Source organism: Cottoperca gobio, chromosome 6 (genome assembly GCF_900634415.1).
Source record: "Cottoperca gobio chromosome 6, fCotGob3.1, whole genome shotgun sequence".
Classification (NCBI taxonomy): domain Eukaryota; kingdom Metazoa; phylum Chordata; class Actinopteri; order Perciformes; family Bovichtidae; genus Cottoperca; species Cottoperca gobio.
Genome location: NC_041360.1, coordinates 10,762,794 through 10,781,244, shown reverse-complemented (window position 1 = coordinate 10,781,244; position 18,451 = coordinate 10,762,794). Strand labels below are relative to the sequence as shown.

General features: G+C 42.4%; 1 protein-coding gene across 3 annotated transcripts in view; it reads right to left on the bottom strand.

The window, feature by feature from the left end:
- Positions 1-1,059: 1,059 nt before the first annotated feature.
- The window catches only part of abtb2b (ankyrin repeat and BTB (POZ) domain containing 2b), a 44,210-nt gene continuing 26,818 nt past the window's right edge, over positions 1,060-18,451 (bottom strand). For all 3 annotated transcript variants that reach the window (XM_029434519.1, XM_029434521.1, XM_029434520.1), the window contains 16 exons: positions 17,677-17,826; positions 13,858-14,068; positions 8,329-8,481; positions 7,690-7,855; positions 7,429-7,518; positions 7,211-7,312; positions 6,906-7,002; positions 5,922-6,057; positions 5,157-5,434; positions 4,886-5,064; positions 4,662-4,767; positions 3,537-3,639; positions 3,325-3,412; positions 3,142-3,210; positions 2,520-2,633; positions 1,060-2,270 (listed from right to left, as the gene is read on the bottom strand). In XM_029434519.1, coding sequence (XP_029290379.1) covers positions 2,037-2,270; positions 2,520-2,633; positions 3,142-3,210; positions 3,325-3,412; positions 3,537-3,639; positions 4,662-4,767; positions 4,886-5,064; positions 5,157-5,434; positions 5,922-6,057; positions 6,906-7,002; positions 7,211-7,312; positions 7,429-7,518; positions 7,690-7,855; positions 8,329-8,481; positions 13,858-14,068; positions 17,677-17,826 — 2,276 coding nt within the window. In that variant the 3' untranslated portion in view covers positions 1,060-2,036. The remainder of the gene's footprint in view (positions 2,271-2,519; positions 2,634-3,141; positions 3,211-3,324; positions 3,413-3,536; positions 3,640-4,661; positions 4,768-4,885; positions 5,065-5,156; positions 5,435-5,921; positions 6,058-6,905; positions 7,003-7,210; positions 7,313-7,428; positions 7,519-7,689; positions 7,856-8,328; positions 8,482-13,857; positions 14,069-17,676; positions 17,827-18,451) is intronic.

The window sequence follows — 18,451 nt, the reverse complement described above, 5'->3', positions numbered from 1 at the left end:
AAAGTATTTACCAGTAATTTAAGAATGTAGACTTAGCCTCTTTTTGGAGAGGAAATATGCTCTTCTATTGATATTTGTCAGTTTCATATTATTGTGCGTGTAGGCCAGGCCTGAGGAGAAGGACGCCACAGATCCCAATCTTCTTCTTCTCGTTGTAAATATACAGACAAACCGTGGGGGTTGATTGTCTTCTCAACCATGCTGGGGATTCCTGCTCTATGCTTTTAGCTTGTATTGCTGTGTGCATGTCAAACATGAGCTTTTCTTTGCATGGCTTTAGTGTTCACGTTCCATGCCAAACTCACTCCTTCTCTCAGCCTTCATTGATTCTCTCTCCACAAAACTACCTTTTAAATTCCCCCTATGTCCCTTACTTGTCACCCTCTTTGCTTTTATTTCTGGCCTTCTTTCTTCTTTTTTTTTTTTTTTTATTGTTCCCTCGCTATCTTTCCCTTCCTCCTCCTCTTATCTTGTGCACAAAGTTTTTGAACGATGCTTCCTTTACTCTGTACCTCTCGCTGGAAGGCTCGGAGGTCTGGGCTCTCTTTACCTGTTGGTAGAAGAGGCACAGTGAGGGATACCAGTACACAAACACAAAGCAATACCCTATCGTTCACCCTCCTTTTTGTTTTCTACAATGGGAAGCTAGCAGCACCAAGGACATCTGATGATTTTGAGACCCACAGCGGTCTTTTGACAGAGCAGGAACAAAACTGACTGATGTATTCCCCATATAAAATAACTGTGAGCATCTTCAGTGCTGAAACAAATAAACTCATTAAGTTATGGTGTGTGTTTGTTTTCCTTCTTTGTGCCTGTACATGTTCGGGTAAGTGTATTTCAATAGTGTTTGTATCATTTCTTACTTCACCTTCCCAGCATTTCCTGTAAGAATTTATTTTTAATTGTATAATGTTTTATTGCACATGTAATGACTTTCATGTTGTAGTTTTGTGCAAGTCTGAGTTGGCCTGGATTTCCGGTAAGTCTACACAAACCTACACAAACAAATTAGCAGTGAAATGTTAGGAATAGGGTGTAAAAGGGAAAAGGACAAAGCTTGTTTACCAGGTTTATTACAATATTCAGTATTAAAACAGACTATGTATTCAAAATCCTGTGCTGCTGTGCCTGTATACAAGCATTAAACCTCAGCATACATAAGCTTAATCAACTGTTAAGAGTGTACCTGGAAAAACAACCGGTACACAAAAGCAACTTTTCATCAATAATATTATTTGCTTGGATTAAAAAACAAAATAAAAAGGGAACACCCCGTTAAATACTCTCACATCTTTTTTTTTTTTCTCTCATTAAATAGAAAATGTCAATCCCACTCTTCAATAAGTGTTTTGTTTCTCCGGCAATACTTTAAAAAAAAAAAGAAAGAAAAGAAAACATAGTTACATAAAAAGTACAGTTGTTAATACAAAGCGTACATCAATGCTGGAGGCACCGAGTCTACCGCCGTCCTCCCACTCTGCATTGTTAGTTTGAACGGGACAAAGCCAAAAGTCCAGCATGGCTGCCTCACATGATTCAATCTATTGTCACTTTACATAGCTTCAGTCAGACCCAGGAGGGTGCCGTTGATCCCAATCCTCCAAGGCAGTTATTTATTGTTGCCAGATTTGTCCAGTAGAGGGCAGTAGTGTTTCATAATTCAGAGATCCCACCTGTTGCATCCATCTGTTGCTTCTCCAGTTAAGCTTCTCGAGCCTAAATGCATCAGTGTCCAATTGTTCTTCTTCATTAACATGCTGTAAACTGCAATAAATGTCAAGATGGAGTGCTTGGTATAAAATATGAAACGCTGAATTGTCCACAGAGCGAAGGCCAAATCACTCACTGATCTGTGTACCAATGTCAGAGCACTGTGGACGTCGCTTGTTACCAGAGATAGGATCAGGTGTTACTAAAAAGAAAAACCTCTGTACTCAAAACCATTTATACAGCCTCTTAAGATCTGATCCCGTGTCAGTGATGAGATGAAACTTCCGCTTCGACCGCAACATTCTTATTTCTGTCTTCTCTCTTCAGACTCGGGAGGTGACGCAGAGAGATCGTAGACGTTGAGCCAGGGTGGCCTCCAGCTCCTCCAGAGGTGATTCTCCTCGGCTGTGAACCAGCGTAGAAGTGGAGTTGTTCCCTTGTCGGGCTGCGGGGGGTCCCAATAACAGGCTCCGGAAGCCCTCTCTCTCCAGTAGGGCCGGCATCTGCTGCAAGAAGTAACCTTCACAGAATAAACTCAGCTCCACTGAACCATGGATCTGGGGGGAAAAAGAGGACGAAAATATGTTTTTAAAAGAGTAGAGTATAGGACATTTATCATGTGACATGGTGTTTAGTGCAGTAAATTAAATTCCCCAGCTAGAATCCTCTCACTTATTATACTGAAGAATTATAGCTTGTATTAATGCGAGATCTTTCTTCAGTTTAACATAAAACATTTTCCTATAGCTCTAAAGCATGCAATTGTTATATTTCACATATGATCAAGGCGTGTCACTGTGCGTTACCTTGGCTGTCTTGTAGATGCTGACTGCATTATCCAGGTTGATGAGCTGAGAGCAGATGAGTTCACAGTGTCTTTGTAGCACCCTCAGCTGGAACAGACTAGCAGCTGACAACAACTGCAGGAGGAAAGTCTCGTTTATCATTCAGTAACAAAGAAATCATTAAAGGACAATTCAGTTACATCGGGTTATAATTCGGTTGTACCCACATTGTTGAATGCACTTATTGGAAGTCGCTTTGGATAAAAGCGTCAGCTAAATAAATGTTGTGTAATTATCAAGTTGGGATTTGCATTATCATAAACTGAACTGTTTCTATAAAACCTTTTAAAAAGCAGTACATATACACAGCATTTACTGTGCTTAATTAAAATAAAATGTGAACAGTACATTGCAGATAAAAAAACATTATATAGGTGCATGTGGAGAGGCAGAGCTGGGCAGGAAGCTGCTCCTTCATTAGATTCTTATCAAAACATGCATTTGCTCCTACCTTATTTCTTGCCAAAAAAGGTATTTAAGTTTGTGATATTGTACTACATATAACTTAAAAAGGGTTTTAAGAAGAAAAACATTTCACACAACTGCCCAGATGCATGGTGTGTATCTGTTTAGTTATCCTCACCTCCAGCAAGTCAGGCACAATAGTTTTCAGCGACTCTGTTCCTCCACAGTACAGGTATGACATCATCATCTGCAGAGAGGTCAAAGGTCAGTACTGTAGTTTAACTAAATAATGTACGTGTCCATTCATTGTGACATAAAGCAATACTCAGGGAAATCAGTAAATAAAGAGTATATTTGTTACCTGGAAAATGCTGTACTTGATGTCACTGATCTCAATCGCCTTGTTGCCGCTTCCATCTGCTCCAGAGCATGCCAGCAGAGACTTGAATCTAAAATAAAAATAGAGATGTATACATCTTTGTCAAAACGCTTCAAGATTTATTTATTTAAATCTCTGTCGTATGCATCTTTGTGTGTCCAGTGTATGTCCAGTGTGAACCTGTCTGCACTCACCTGTCAGAAGCTGTGATCAGCAGGACTCTGTGGCCGTAGAACGGTTTCCCCTCCACCACAAACGTCACATCTGACATCTCCTGGTTATTCAGGAAATGAGGGTCTGTAGGAAAACACAAAAGCACCTTGTTACAACTACATTCACAGGAGAGCTCTTTAGTCACAAGCAAGCCAGTCTGAACACTGGTCCACCATCATACCAGCACACATTGCGGAGGCTACAGCTTTGTTCAGATCGTATCTTGCATGCTGGTATCGTGATCGTGTCTAGTTCCTCACACCTGGCATCAGTGTGCATCTCAAAGGTGTCTCAGGCTATCCATTTCTGAGAAGATTCAACATGTTATTGAATCTCTAGAAGACTTTTCACTTGGCCGTACAGCCAGAGAAGAGGTTTGCTTCGGCTGTTTGATACCTTGCCTCAGATTCAGACTTCAAAACGTTGTCCAAGTCCTTGTTGGGGATTAGCTCTACTCATATCTGTGCAAAGGGTTTTATGCCATAACCACACATTATAGAATGGGCTGAGTGATCCTTGAATTGCAATACAAAGTTGTAGGTATTGAGAGCCCAAGCATTATGTTGTAAACAAAACCTCTATTTAAAACTCTGCACTGGTAATTGGATCATTTGAGATGCAGTGAAGTGCCAAGTATGTGCGGGGCTTATCGCATGGTTTTGGACAATTCTTCTCTCTGGGGCCTTGTTGACAAGTGTTTGCATTAAGCTACCTCCATTAATTATTTAGCACAACCATCTAAAGCTGAAACAATTAGTTGATTAGTATTTAATAGGCAGAAAATTAATCTGCAACTATTTTAATCATCGATTAATCCTTTAAGTCCATTTTTAAGCTAATTTACAAAATATAGCTTCTCATTTGTGAGGAATTCCTGCCTGTGTTCGTCTTATGTGATAGTACAATGACTATATTTTAGGAAATTGTGACGGGTTGGAATCTTTCACTACAATTGATGGATTTATTTATTTATTATTTCACCATAATCGTCAGATTACTCAATAATGAAAGAAATCAAAAAATGCCAACATAAAGCCATCCTAGTCGTCCAGTTTCAAACACAGCTGTGTGTGGTTATGTATATGTGAAACTCATAGTTTCCTTACCCAACTGTGCTGAAAGAGTTGCCTTCATCCCAGGGATGGCTGGAAGAGGTGCTGGTCCAAAACAGTGACTAAAGATAACCGCTAACTGCTGTATAATGGCATCATTCTGGGGGATAGTGAAAGAACAGGGAGGAGGGCATTATATCACACATCTAAACTCATTTATTGGTGATTACATAAAGAGGAAGCCGAGCAGACACTCTGAGGTTTGTGTTTGATGATACCTTGGTGGCACGTAAGATATGGAACATCAGGGGCAGGCCTAGGGTGACCAGCTCCGTGCAGTAGTCCTCTTCTCTGATCGTGGTGAACTCTCTGAGGAGTGAGAGGGTGACCCCTGCCCTGGACTGCTGCTGGGCGCAACGCAGAGATTCCAGCCACACATGTAGTTTCCATGGTACACCTAGGTCAAAAGAAGAAGAATGTTGATTGGTTTTCAAGCTGAGTGACAATTTAAAACGTAAGCAAATCTTCTTTTTGACATCTGATAGGTACCCATAGCTCGCAGCTCCATGGTGACGTCCAGGTAGCCATGCTCAGCGCTGTAGTAGCTGGCCTCTTGCAGAGCCTTCATCCTGGCCTTGCAGAGCCTTGCTATGCCTACCTCCGGTAGGGCCCCAGGGCCAGAGGAAGGGGTGGGTAGGGGGGAGAGAGGGAAGAAAGGGCAGATCCCGGCCTCCTCGTCCTCCACCCCCTCAGCTAAGATCTCCTCCAGAGACAGGACATCCTCTTTGACTTGCTGGGGCTGAGTCAGTAGCTTTCTCAGCACGTTCCTGACAAGATAAATGGGAGGAAGAAAGTGTGGAAACATTAATACATGTCAAAACTGAAACACGTACATGCATTTCTGTGACCATGTACCCTCCTCTCTGATTACATAATCTGTCACCCTCACTGTGGAATGTGAAGTGTTGAGTCTACATTGTGTTCACACATGCACACAGTGAACAGGTGGAGAGGTTTACACTTCCAGTTGGTGTTTAGAGACAGATGGACTCTGAATAGAAGGAGGCTCTGAATTCCCTTTTTTATTTTATATCTGGAACTTTCAAGGTCTTTTATTTCAGCGCATGATAAAAAGGATGATGTGTCCATATGCAGACTCAGGTCAAGTGTGATAGAGTGCTGACACGGAGAGCGTCATTTCTGTGTTACTTTCTTCTCTGCTGTTCAGAGGATAAAAGCTGGAGGTTTGTCAGAGCCTTTCAGCAGCATCTGTTGACAACATGCTGTTTTGAGATCAGATTGAGAGACGCATACCTGTGTCCATGTGCGGCAGCATGACTGAAGCAGTTCATGTCTTCATAGAGGGAGGACGTAAGGGCATTTCCATCATGGGTCTTTGATAAGGGGTCTGCGCCTCGTGCCAGGAGCAAACTCACCATCTCATAGTTGCCTGGGAAGCAAATAAACAGTCAATTACATACAGATAAAGATCCTAAACACATTTAAATGGGATATTTCACCAGTACTAATCATAAATATCTTCCCTGTTTGCAAAGCCATTGTTTTAGTAATCTATTCTGCTCGTGTTTTTTCCCACTGGTGCAGTCTACTTTGTATTTTTTAATAGTTAACATATCACCCCACAACTCACTTTGAATGTTTGTGTTTTTATTGCTTAATTTAAAATTCATGAGTGAACTTATACTGTAGATGTCTTCTTTCTGGCTTTATTACACTCACACTGTTACACTTTACCACAGGGATGAATTAAGTTATCATATTTTAATGAGCATTTTCAAACAAGAAAACACATTCATATTAGGCACTATTTACACACTGTCATTGCTGCTATGTAGAGCATGTGTCTCTTTTACTACAGCTATGTGTGGCTTCTAGATGATCCCGCAGAGGAATGCTGCCCAGAGGCTTCGAAACAACCACAGGCAGCACTCGGCTGCTCTCACTCTGCCTTCAGTTACCCTCTCATTTCCTAGTTCCTCCAGCCGATTTGTCATTCACAACTTCACCCTGTGCTACTGTTGGTGGTCTTTTGGAAAACTGGCACAGTACTCTATTGGTGACTGATAATTGTGAGAGTTATTATTAGATGATTTGCAGAAAGTGTAACAATAGCGGCTTTTTCATTCATGTCTCCCTCCTACAGACTTTCTGCCTATATAATTTATTTAAGTAGTAATTTAGGGATCATAAATCAGATCAGAACACAGACCTTCTGTAAGTCGGATAATCCTTTGACATCAGCTGTGCCTTGTGTTGTACTGTGTGTGTTTTGCCCACCTGCTGCTGAAGCCAGCTGCAATGGGGTGTCTGCTGTACTCTCCTGTCCATTGCGGATCGCGGCCCCCTCCACATTGGCCCCTGCATCCAACAGGAGCTGAAGATACACACCACATCTGTTAAACTGTGCAATGTTTGACATCCTGTAACTTATTTATAGCCTGACCTCTGACCTCACATTTGTCACTCAACTTTTTGAAAGTACAACATCACCTTCACAGTTATTTCCCCTCGAGTAAAAAGTACACCAGTCATGCAGCGTGTCAAATTAAGGGTTGTAGTTAAATGTCGTATGCGTTTCCAACCTGCACTACGGAGATGTGTCCATGCAGCACAGCGAAGGTGAGGGCTGCCCAGTGTCGACTATCAGGATGCACAGAGGGGTGCTTTGGGGAGCACGGTGGAACCTGGCAGCACATGAGAAATCGGTGTTACACACCATCAACATCGTACTCTCAAATGTAGAAGTTCAAATAGCGGGCAACATTTAAATAAATGCGTCCATATGTTCAGGAATATTTACCGGCACGTCGAGGTTGGCACCGGCATCGATCAACATCTGGACTAAGGCCTCGTCTCCAGCTGCGCATGCATACATCAGAGGGGTCATGCCCTGATGAACAGAAAGGAGTGTAATGGACTCATGAAAGAGGAGAAACAAATACATCAAGTGCTGCCTAAAAATGATCTATGAGTTCATATGTATAATGCTTCAATATTCCTAGTAACACACAATATACATAAATACACATTTATACCATATACAAACACAAAGAGAAAGTACCTGGTCGTCCATGCTGTTGACCCCATCTGGCCCCAGCAGATCGATGGCTTGGCCAATGAGATCTGTGCGTCCACAGTTCAGCATCCGAAAACCCAAGTCTAGGTGGAACTTGTCCGTGGCGGCTTTGGAGTCCAGACGCTTAAAGGAGCTGAAGCAACATTCAGGCCTGATGGAGACAGAGACACATAGACAGAGTAAGGCAATAAAATGACAAGTTCACCTTTCATTTGTGAGCGGTAACTAGTCGAGTGTGAGAAGACTCAACTCGGACAGATGAAACATAAGACGTTGAGAGCTAAAAGAGTGGTGTGCACACTGTACATTTGCATCTGATGGCTTTCTTTAATTGTACACTTCATGAAGAGTTTAATGAGCCATATTACAGCGAGTGCACAGCCATTCATCTACTGTATACAGTGTATAATTATTTGTTAGCGAGAACCAATTAATTGACAGGCTTTTCGACTAATTAGGATGATCTCATAAACGCACAGACATGACACTGGTGTCAAGAAAGCTCAAATTAGATATTGTCTGAAGGCATTGGTAAGGTTTAATTTCTTTCTTCTTTCTTTGTATCACCGATGATAAGACGTAGTGCTGCTGTGTGCGTGTGCGTGTGCGTGTGTTCTCATTTACTTCTGCTGTCTCGGTTCACAGTCCAGTCCTGGAAGGAGTAGCCTGGCGGTCTGTCTGACATCATCACTGTCCACCAATAGACTCTTGCGATGCTCAGCATGAACGATGGCCACTCTCATCCACTCCATCAGTGGAGGCAACAACAGGAATGGCCTGTAAAAAGCAAAATATAAATTATTCCACTTGTGTCCATCTATATGATTGGTACAAAAAAAAAAAAACTGTATTCAACTATAAAGCGGGAGTAGTACATAGTAACGTCTGGGGGAGATGTTTACACTCGTGCGTCAGTCATGTTGAAAGGGAACTCATAAACGGTCATCAACAAGATGACTTATGTATGTCTGGCAATACTTCCCCTCACCCTGACCAGTGCACAGTGAGTCACATTGAAACAGACACTGTGCCGAGCACCTCACCTCTACTAATCACGCATGTGCCAGTTTCTACACACCATATACAGTTGGCATTCTCCTCATCACACATGCAAGCAGACACTCAAGTAACAGATGTGCATGTATATATATGACTAATCAGTATTTATATGTTGGTTGCCAGGTGGTGCAGTTAAACATCAGCTGTCTTTGTCTGTATGATGTGATAGGAGATGATAACAGAATTGTGACTTCATTTGTTCTGTTTCATAAACAAAATACTGCAGTGGCTTCTGAATAATCAGCCTATTTTTAAACCAGCTGTAGCATAATGAAATACCGAAGGGAGAAGAATGAAAGGTGCAGCACTCTGGCATTATTATAGATAATTTCTAGGAAAGAGAGCAGTGAAACTAAAAAGGCGAGGAAAGGATTAAAATAGAAATGATAGACAAGATTGACCTGAGCATGAGGGAACAAGAGAAAATGACGATAATCTGCAGTGGAGTTATAAAAGAGACTTTAGGGCTACTGTGGTAAACTGTGTAAATGTGACATCTGGATTCCTCTCTTTTTCTTTCATTCATCATTGTCCTCATCTTTCAACTATTCTTTTAAAACTCTTTAGAAACCACTGGTGATATGGCCATCTGCCACATCCAGCCAGTTATCTGATATTAATGGGGTCTTCTATCTGCTTGTCTCTCAACATATGTGCCTGGGAACAATGACACGTTATTGTTGCTTTGTTTTTTGATCCTATGGAGCCTCAGCCATAGTGTGTTAATGAACACTGCCTCGGTGCTATCACAAGTTACTAAGCAGCCTTTCTCCTGCTGTGATGTTATTCTTAGCAGCGGCTTCACCTTTGTTCTGAGGAGATGCAAACACTGCAATGCATATCATGAATACAGATGGATACAAGCATATAGCTCTGTTGTGTGCATGCTATAGGAATTGTGCTTACTGTTAATGAGCACTGGGAGCCCTGCAGTGGCATTTACTCTCCTCGCTGTGTTTACTTCAAGCAGCTACCTGCGGTTTCCTCTGGACAACAGCGCACTCTCTCATTCATTAGTGCTTTGTTAATAATGTATATTGTAAAGTCACTTTACTAAAGTGGATATTCTATATTTTGTCTGAAGGTGTCAGGACGGTGAATGTCAGACTCTTGATATAATTAACCACTTAAGGCCTTAAAATAACTAATTATTATCTAAATTTCAGACTTTTTCCAGATACCCTGCTGTCCCCTGAATCTGTCTGTTTTTATTTTCTATTTACTCTGTCAGAGGTTGCTTCAGTACTTTCAGCGATCAGCCGGGAGGAGGGACCCTGCTGTCACCCAGGCGTGACTGTTAACAAGCAGACAAGGGACTGATGGGATGAAGTAGAAGGAGGAGGAGTGGAATGTTAAATTGGTCTGATAGGTGCATATAAGGGGGGTTTGAGTGTTTGGGAAACGGCTGGGAGGCAGGTGGGGTATGTCATAATGAAGAAGGGGGTTGGGTGGCAGTTTGGAGACAGTACTGCGAGTGTAGAGTGATAAGAAAGTCCTGTTTCCGAGGTGAGGAGAAGGCAGAGGGCTTGAGAATCAATGTTATACTTCCCTTAATGGGCTTCACTCACCACAAATTGGACTGTGGGTGAGTCTGTTTCGGTTGTGTGTGCATTCGTGCATGCGTCTCCCTGAATGCCACGAGGCATCCACCCTGCTACTTTACTGCATGCTTCGCTTCCAGTCACTGGCACTAATCCAGAACTAAAGCAGCTCCAGTCAACCGTATCAAGCTTTTAACACTTAACGCTTATTGATCCATCAGAGATGTTCCCTGTCCTTCACTTCAGCATTTCACAGCCTGTGTTTTAGTGAGTAAAATAAACATTTCTCTGCTTAATAATAAGACAGGGTTTTTCTTTCATAGCCAGAAAGAGTAGTTTTCTATTAGAATACTTTCAGCTGCAGTTTAATACCAATTAACATTTAATGTTGTTTGAGTGTGTGGTGGGGGGGGGGTGGGGGGCGGTGTGTGTGTGTGTGTGTGTGTGTGTGCGTCAACACAAATCAGTGGAGGCCATATGTGTGTACACACCTTTGCCAATGGCCCATGACTGCAGACAGATGGAGCATGTCTGTACTATTACCCACACAGCTCTGGCTCCTATCCCACAATTTACCCCCCCATACACACCATCTGACCCCTGTGTCTGGGTCATAACCCTCAGCCTGAAACACAAACTTCAGCTTCGTCCGAGAGTCAGCGCAACATCAAAGCCCAGCCTCTGGTTAACATTGAAACTAGATAGCACTTCAGGCTAGCCTACTGACCCGACATGGTTAGGCTACACACTGAGAACAGTGGGATGTAGACACACACACAGACATACATACACAAACTCTCCCATACATGTCCGCGCACACATTCACAGAGAAAACGTCAGCTCTGATTCATGGCGCCGTTCTCACCACCACCTGGCTGGTAATCAAAATGACAGTTGCCTCAAATCGTGCTCAGGTGTGTTTGAACTCTAACCTGTCCAACATGAAAAGCAAAGGCGTTTCTCCCCAGGACACACATGCAACACCGGCCCCATATGTCCATTGTGTCCTATATCCTGGAGCCACAGTAATTGAGTTCATGTTGTAAGAAACTTCAATCAGGTCTTAAAGCAGACCCCATCATGAGCTGTAGAGGGTCAAAGTTAACCACTGATCTAGAGTCAGATTACTTTCATAAAGGCTCCATAAGGGGGGGGGGGGGAGTGCAACCATATCTGATGTGTCTGTAGTTAGATGTAAGCTCCACGGGCTATTTCTTATCACAGTAACACATCTATCCATTAGTGTTTACTTCCATCCGCTGAGGGAGGCAGAAGGGTTGGTCTGTTCAGCAGAGTGTTTGGAAGCTTGTTTTTGGTAGAACAACAAGTGATTCTACCATTAAATATATTGTTAATAACTTTCAGAACAAATAAAAGTTATTTTGTACGCTATGACTTAAAGAGGCGTGTTGCTGCGTATACACAGACACGGGTGTTTTCCCTCCCACACTTTGTGCAGTCCAATACAACATCATCGGTAACAACTACTCACCAGGTTTAAAAGGATGACAAAAATGGTGTTTCTCATGGTCTCGAGGATTCTGCAATAAGGCTCTCACCAGGCTCCCTATAATGTTTGATTATGTGGCCCACACAGCTTTGGTGGTTTTGGGTTTCCACCAAAGATTTTATAAAGCTTTCAATAGAGCGTGAGCCAAAGCGATTGAGAGGCCCATTGTAGGAGAGCAGTCTGTATTATTACCAGGCGTTCACATTGTAATCACTTCCAGGTTTGCACTGCTCTACTCAACCACCTGAGTCTGTCGTGCTAATATTAACAGGCACGACACACAGTCGCACAGAGAAGCATGTAGGCACACCGGTAGATGTCTAGAAAGAATAACATAAAGTCCCAGATGTTCCACAGTATACATTATAACAGGATGCTAAATCATTTCATCCTGCACACATAAACCCCGCTGATATACACACAACATTAAAACATCTGACAACTTGGAAGAAACAGCCAGGATAAGGAAAAGGGGGTGTTTGCTGCTCTGTTCTCTTTGATGCTAATTAGGAGCCCACCTTTGCTCACTCACACTGTGTCTGTTTATTATTAAATGTATAGAAGCCAGCTGGCTCACAGTGCATACACGTTTGTGCGTGGATGTATGCGTTTAAGTAAGCTACATGGATGATTTCATTCCAAAAACTTTGACAGAAGTATGAAGATCTCACAGATGTCATGCCATCATCATAACCCAACAATAGCAAACTATTAATTAAAATATTAATTGAGGAAAAAAAACACAATACATTTAACAGTCAACCAACTTACTGCAGCAAACTGAACACACTTTAGAGGGAGCTGCATCACATTTGTATGCTTGACTGCAACCTTTAGACAGGCCTCCATACAACCGCCAATAAACATATAGTTATTCTCACACACACACACACACACACACACACACACACACACACACACACACACACACACACACACACACACACACACACACACACACACACACACACACACACACACACACACACACACACACACACACACACACACACACACACACACACACACACACACACACGTGTTTTTTCTGTGAGACCAGAGCACATATGGGAGGGCAGGAAGTACTTTTCTCACACACATAACTGTAACTAATAATCTAACCTTAACTGACGGCACATAATCTGTCACATTTATTTGAACTAAAATATCACCATTACTGCTGATAACATAGTGTTATGCAATGGACATTTTTCTCAGTTAATTTGGGAGGAAAAGAGTCAGTTCAGTGTTACTCCTCTCTTTCTGTGGAAATCTAACAACATGAAATATCATTTCCTGAGATGTATTTAAAGCCAAGAATCAGACGAGAAACATTTTCAAAATGATCAGGTATACTGATAAAACATTGGAATACAATATAAATGTGATGTGCTACTTTGCATTCAGGCCGTCCTAACATTTTCAAACCACCTTTCTCAGGACTGAAAAAGACAATTACCATAATTGTTCTACAAAGGCGACCCAAGGAAGATCTGAGGAGAGCCTAACAGAATTACAGACCATTAGCACCTCTTGGAAATCCCTTAAATCACCAGTCTTCCGCCTAATTTACAATCTAAAGGTGCAATGAACCATTCTGTCAGACTAACATTAACACCTGGAGTCTCTTGCTCACCTCTAATCTACTAACACTTCAATGACCCTCTGGGCAATGGAATTAGGAATGGCTAAGAAAGAAGGATGGCCTGTGAAAAAGCAGTTCACTTGATTAGAACCTGTGTGTGTAGAATCACAGGGTGGATGTTTTTCAATGGTTAGAGTGCGGGCATTAATCACATTTCATTCAACCCCATGAGCGAAATAAAGTCCTATTGAATTGCAGATGTAATCAGGAAAAGAAAGGAAGGAATGCATGAAAGGAGAAGACTGAATTCTACGAAACAAATTTATCTGAGGGTGGATCCAAAACCAAACTGGAAGAAAGAAAAATCCCTGACTATGATTAGATCTGTTATTTCACTGCCTGTGATACATTTCGGAGAGCATCTAAAACGCTCTTGTCCGGCCATGCATGACTCCTACCTCTCCTTGCTGAGTGCCATGCGTGGGGGGTCTAAATTGGGATTCTCCATGGACTCCATTTGTGGGCAGCGCAGGAAGTAGTAAAGGGTGTGGAGGGCGTCCGGCGACCAGGACACAGGCTGCTGGGGACGGGCGTGGCGCGCTGGGCTCAGTCCTGGGCGCACTGAGCTCAGGCGCTGCATGTGGTGCATGGCACGGGACACCAAGTCACCTGGAACAATAAGATAAGGTTCAGCGTTAGATGGTTTAGTAGATATGTTTCTAATGTTTTCTAATAAATACAATACATACATATATATATATATATATATATATATATATATATATATATATATATTATATAGTGCTCAATATAAACCCAGTGGGCTACCAATCAAACTGGATTTCCCCTTTTCCTAAACCCCTTACATTCAACCCTCCTTTACTGTCATTACTCTCGCTCCACGTCTCTAGTGGTATTTGCCATTAGCAGTGTCATTATCAGTAAGCACCGCCAGACGGCCAGTCTCAACAGCCATTCATCTTTAATCATTGAAGGAGATAATGGGCTAACGGACAGCTGATCACAGGCTCTAATGAACCGTTCAACTGTTTCTGTATTGATGTACTTCAATCACTGCACTAAGCCTGGAAAGGTAGCTGTTAGTCACATGATAAAAGCAAGGTTAAGATCCTAAGTTATGGTTAAGTCTAAATCATAAATGTGTCTTGACTCCCACTTAAAGTGAAAATACTGCTGTGCTGAGATAAAGACATAAGAAATATGCAGCTTATCAGATTCATCCACCCACACAGTGAGCTAAGTGGACAACCATGTGCACTTGGATGAAGGCCAATTCAGATTACAGGCTGTACAGTGTAATATATGAAACGTTATTAACCTTAGTAGACATAAATAAATGCACAAAACACAAAAAAAAGTAGGGCTGCAAGGGGGAGAGCTTGTAGATAACATCTATGTGTGTAACCATGGGTGTCAAAGCATAAGTATAGTGGAGAGACAAATTATCAGTTGTCACAGGGAGGGGATGTGGAGGAGGGGCAGAGAGAGGCAGTGTATGGGAGGGAGGCCATGTTGAACTTGGGATCGTGTAACGCTCATTTAGCATAATTACCTGAGTTAATTTCTAACTAGATTACCCTGAGTGGGAGGCAGCCCGGGGGCCAAGGCTAGATAGTCCAGCAGTGCGAGTGTGTATGTGTATGTCTATATTCAGGGGTTTGGGGTACTTTGAGGGGGGTTAGATTGGGGTTGCACTCCCAAAACAAGACCCCACTTCAGGCTGAAGGGCCTCCTTTGTGTTAACCACCACCAGCAGTCCCTCCAGGAGGTCTCCTAGGAATTCTTGCCCAAGATGGAGAGCCTCTCCCTGGCTTTCCAGCCCTTATTGTGCCCCGAGGCTAAACTAAGCTCCAGGGGTCAGAAGGATATGAAATACTTCATTCTTAGATTACAGTTTATATTGGGAGTCTTTGTGGAAGTCTGGGAGTCAATAAACATGGCTGCTTTCCGAATACATATTGACTAAATGAGCCTCTTAGGTTCATTTAGCAAGATAATAAAATGTTTTAAAGAAGAAGAATATTTCGACTGTACTGTCAGTCACCTTAGTACAAACATGTTGACAGTTTTTATCTGGACTCCGTGTGAACCCAGATTGCTAATTGGCTTTACAGGCTACACAAAGCTCATTTAATTTGATTCAAATCCTGATCTTTAATATTTCCTCTTACTTAACTGGACGATCTGATACTTTTCCAGTTTCCCATGGCTGGTTAAGACCACCACAGAGCGGAAAATGAAACATTCAAATGTGTATGAACACAACTTCCAGAGCCAGTCTATTGCTTACACTACATTTCCAGCAATTTTGGACATTTAGCTGACATGTCCAGTGCCCTCCCTGCCATCCATTATCCCTCATGTTTATGTACGCTGTGGGTTCCTGTGTCTGGCCAAGTCCAGTCTAGAGATCCAACAGGAGTGAATAGCTTAACACAGATGCTCCTGTTTCTGCCTGGTCTCTTGGGCTCAGATCAGAGTGCCAAACCCTCTGTGTTGTTGTTGTGTGTATGAGTATCGGTGAACACATGCCTGCGGCTGTGTGTGTGTGTGTGTGTGTGTGTGTGTGTGTGTGTGTGTGTGTGTGTGTGTGATTGTAGGCGCGAATGAGTCTGAAGGATGCCAGCCCTGCCCAGAACAGCCCAGCTTCACACTGCCACAGAGATGTGGCTCAAAGAGACCACTGAGCAAGTGAGAGAAAGAGTGTCTGTGTTTGAGAGTGTGTGTACACTTTCTTAATGCCTCACTAACGACGGCAGTGTATGAACGTGGCCTTGTGCAAGCGGAACAAATGGCAGAGTGTTAGCTCATTGGAGAAGGAAACTTGCCTCTCACCAACACTAATCTCCATCCCTCCTCCTCTCTCCCTGCACTGACAACCTCCACTCTTCACCTCTCTACCTTTCCATAATTTCCTCTGACTACCCTCCCCCCAACTCTGCTTCAGCAAATATGTACTCCATCCCCTTACTTTCCCACCTTCACTCTCCTTCTACTCCTGTCTTTTTCTCACTTTTTAATGACCTGATTCCAGCTCTCCATCATCTGCCAACTTCAGCAGAGCCTCCAGTTTAAACAAACCATATGTACAGTACAGTGGAGTACAGTGTGTGTGTGTGTGTGTGTGTGTGTGTGTGTGTGTGTGTGTGTGTGTGTGCGTGTGTGTGTGTGTGTGTGTCTGCATGCCGCTCTGTTTACTAACCATGTGTATGAATCATGGTCATCTAAAACTGTTAATATTTCAAGATATCCACCCAATCATTCAAACTCTAATGGTTGGGGGGGGGGAAAGGAGGTCCGTCACCTCACACAGACTTTTAATTTCCCCTGACTAGATCCTAATGTGAAGCCTCAAAAGTGTAAAGAGAAATTTTAATATAACACCCATCACCACCTGACAACATGTATAAGACTGAAAATTGAACTTTGGAACAGAAATGCAATTAAAGCTTTTGTAAAATACCCAATGCCATGTACCAAAATAATATATATATATAATTGAAACCAAAGTTTCTTACAGAAGCAGCCACCTTTCTTAGTAACTATGGAACTATTAAGAGAAGATGAGAATGGAGGACAGCCTTCTTTCTTCTCTGATGAAACAGAGAAAGTGAAGGCGACAAGGAGTCAACATACAGCAAAATCCTTTGCCATGTTGAGTAACTTGACTGGGGGGGGGGGGAGGTTCATAGTACCAGATAGTATGTGTTGCTGCACGCTGCTTAGTAAAACAGACCAGGGACAGACAAAAAACATCATACTGGGAGTAAAACATCACTTTACTCCCAGGCGCTCTGTGTGTAGATAAACTGTTCCATTGCTTATTTTTAGTAGAGTGCTACACATTAGATGAATTTCACAATGAGGCACACGCTACGGGCTTATCACAAGACAGAAAGTGATTAAAAAAACCTTGTTCTATTATCTCTGTTTGACACTTGGCTGTCTGAAATAACAGCTTTTTTTGGCAGAATAAATGTTTCCTGTCTTCCAGAGCCAGTTCAAAATGTGGGAATAACAAGGTGTGTTTAGAATGTGTTCAGACTATGGTCAAGTCTTTAAAAACATATGACAATTAGTTTATCATTTCTGGGAATGTTTACTTGTCTGTAATAACAATAATGTTTTATAGCTTCACCGTTGTTACTTTATGATTGTTGAAAGAGCTCAGAAGAATTTAACAGATTAAACACTGAATATAAAAACATCTGCTAATATGAAGTAAATCCAGGACCACACAAACTATGTGAACTCACTGAGTTCAGAAATGCTGCCCACACAGGTAGCAAGCAGGGACTGTTCCAGCGTCCTCAGCTCCAGCTGGGCATAGGCATCCTCCCTGCTGTCCACCGACGCCTGCTGGTTCTCTGTGTAGGGACTGAAATGGGCCGGGAGAGACAAAACGCCTATGGAGACAAAAACAGAGAGAGAATGGTCATTATGATTAATAGGATACGTTTGTGAGCAGGGCAAACAAGCCTACACAACATTAGAAATGTCCTTCCACACTGCTTCTGCAGAAGTCCCAAAACAACTGCTGGTGGTATTTACATAGTGTATGTGTAATCCTGGTAACATGTAACCCCACACCGCTGAGGGCAAATAAATACACAAGGGAACGTGAGCCTTTCTCTCAACACATTCAGGAAAATAAACAGAGCACACAGTGACATCAGGCTAATACAAACAAAACAAATGCACACTGCATCAGAAGCAGGCCGAGGCCTCACAGAAAGGAAAATCAAGACAGACTAAGATCAAGTTACTGTAGTGTTACTGCAGGTATTTATTTCCCTTTAAACCATGAACAGTATCCAACGTATACAACACACGCTGTACATGCTGGATGCATACTAGCCATATCTGCAGATATTCTGCAGTTATCAGAAGAAACTATTCAAATGAAGATGATTACAGTAGATACATCATTGATAACAGGTTTGGGTTCATATATAGTGCTAAAAGGGTCAAAGACCACCAGAAGCCGAGGACTCTAACAACACCTACTCTGACACACACACACACACACAC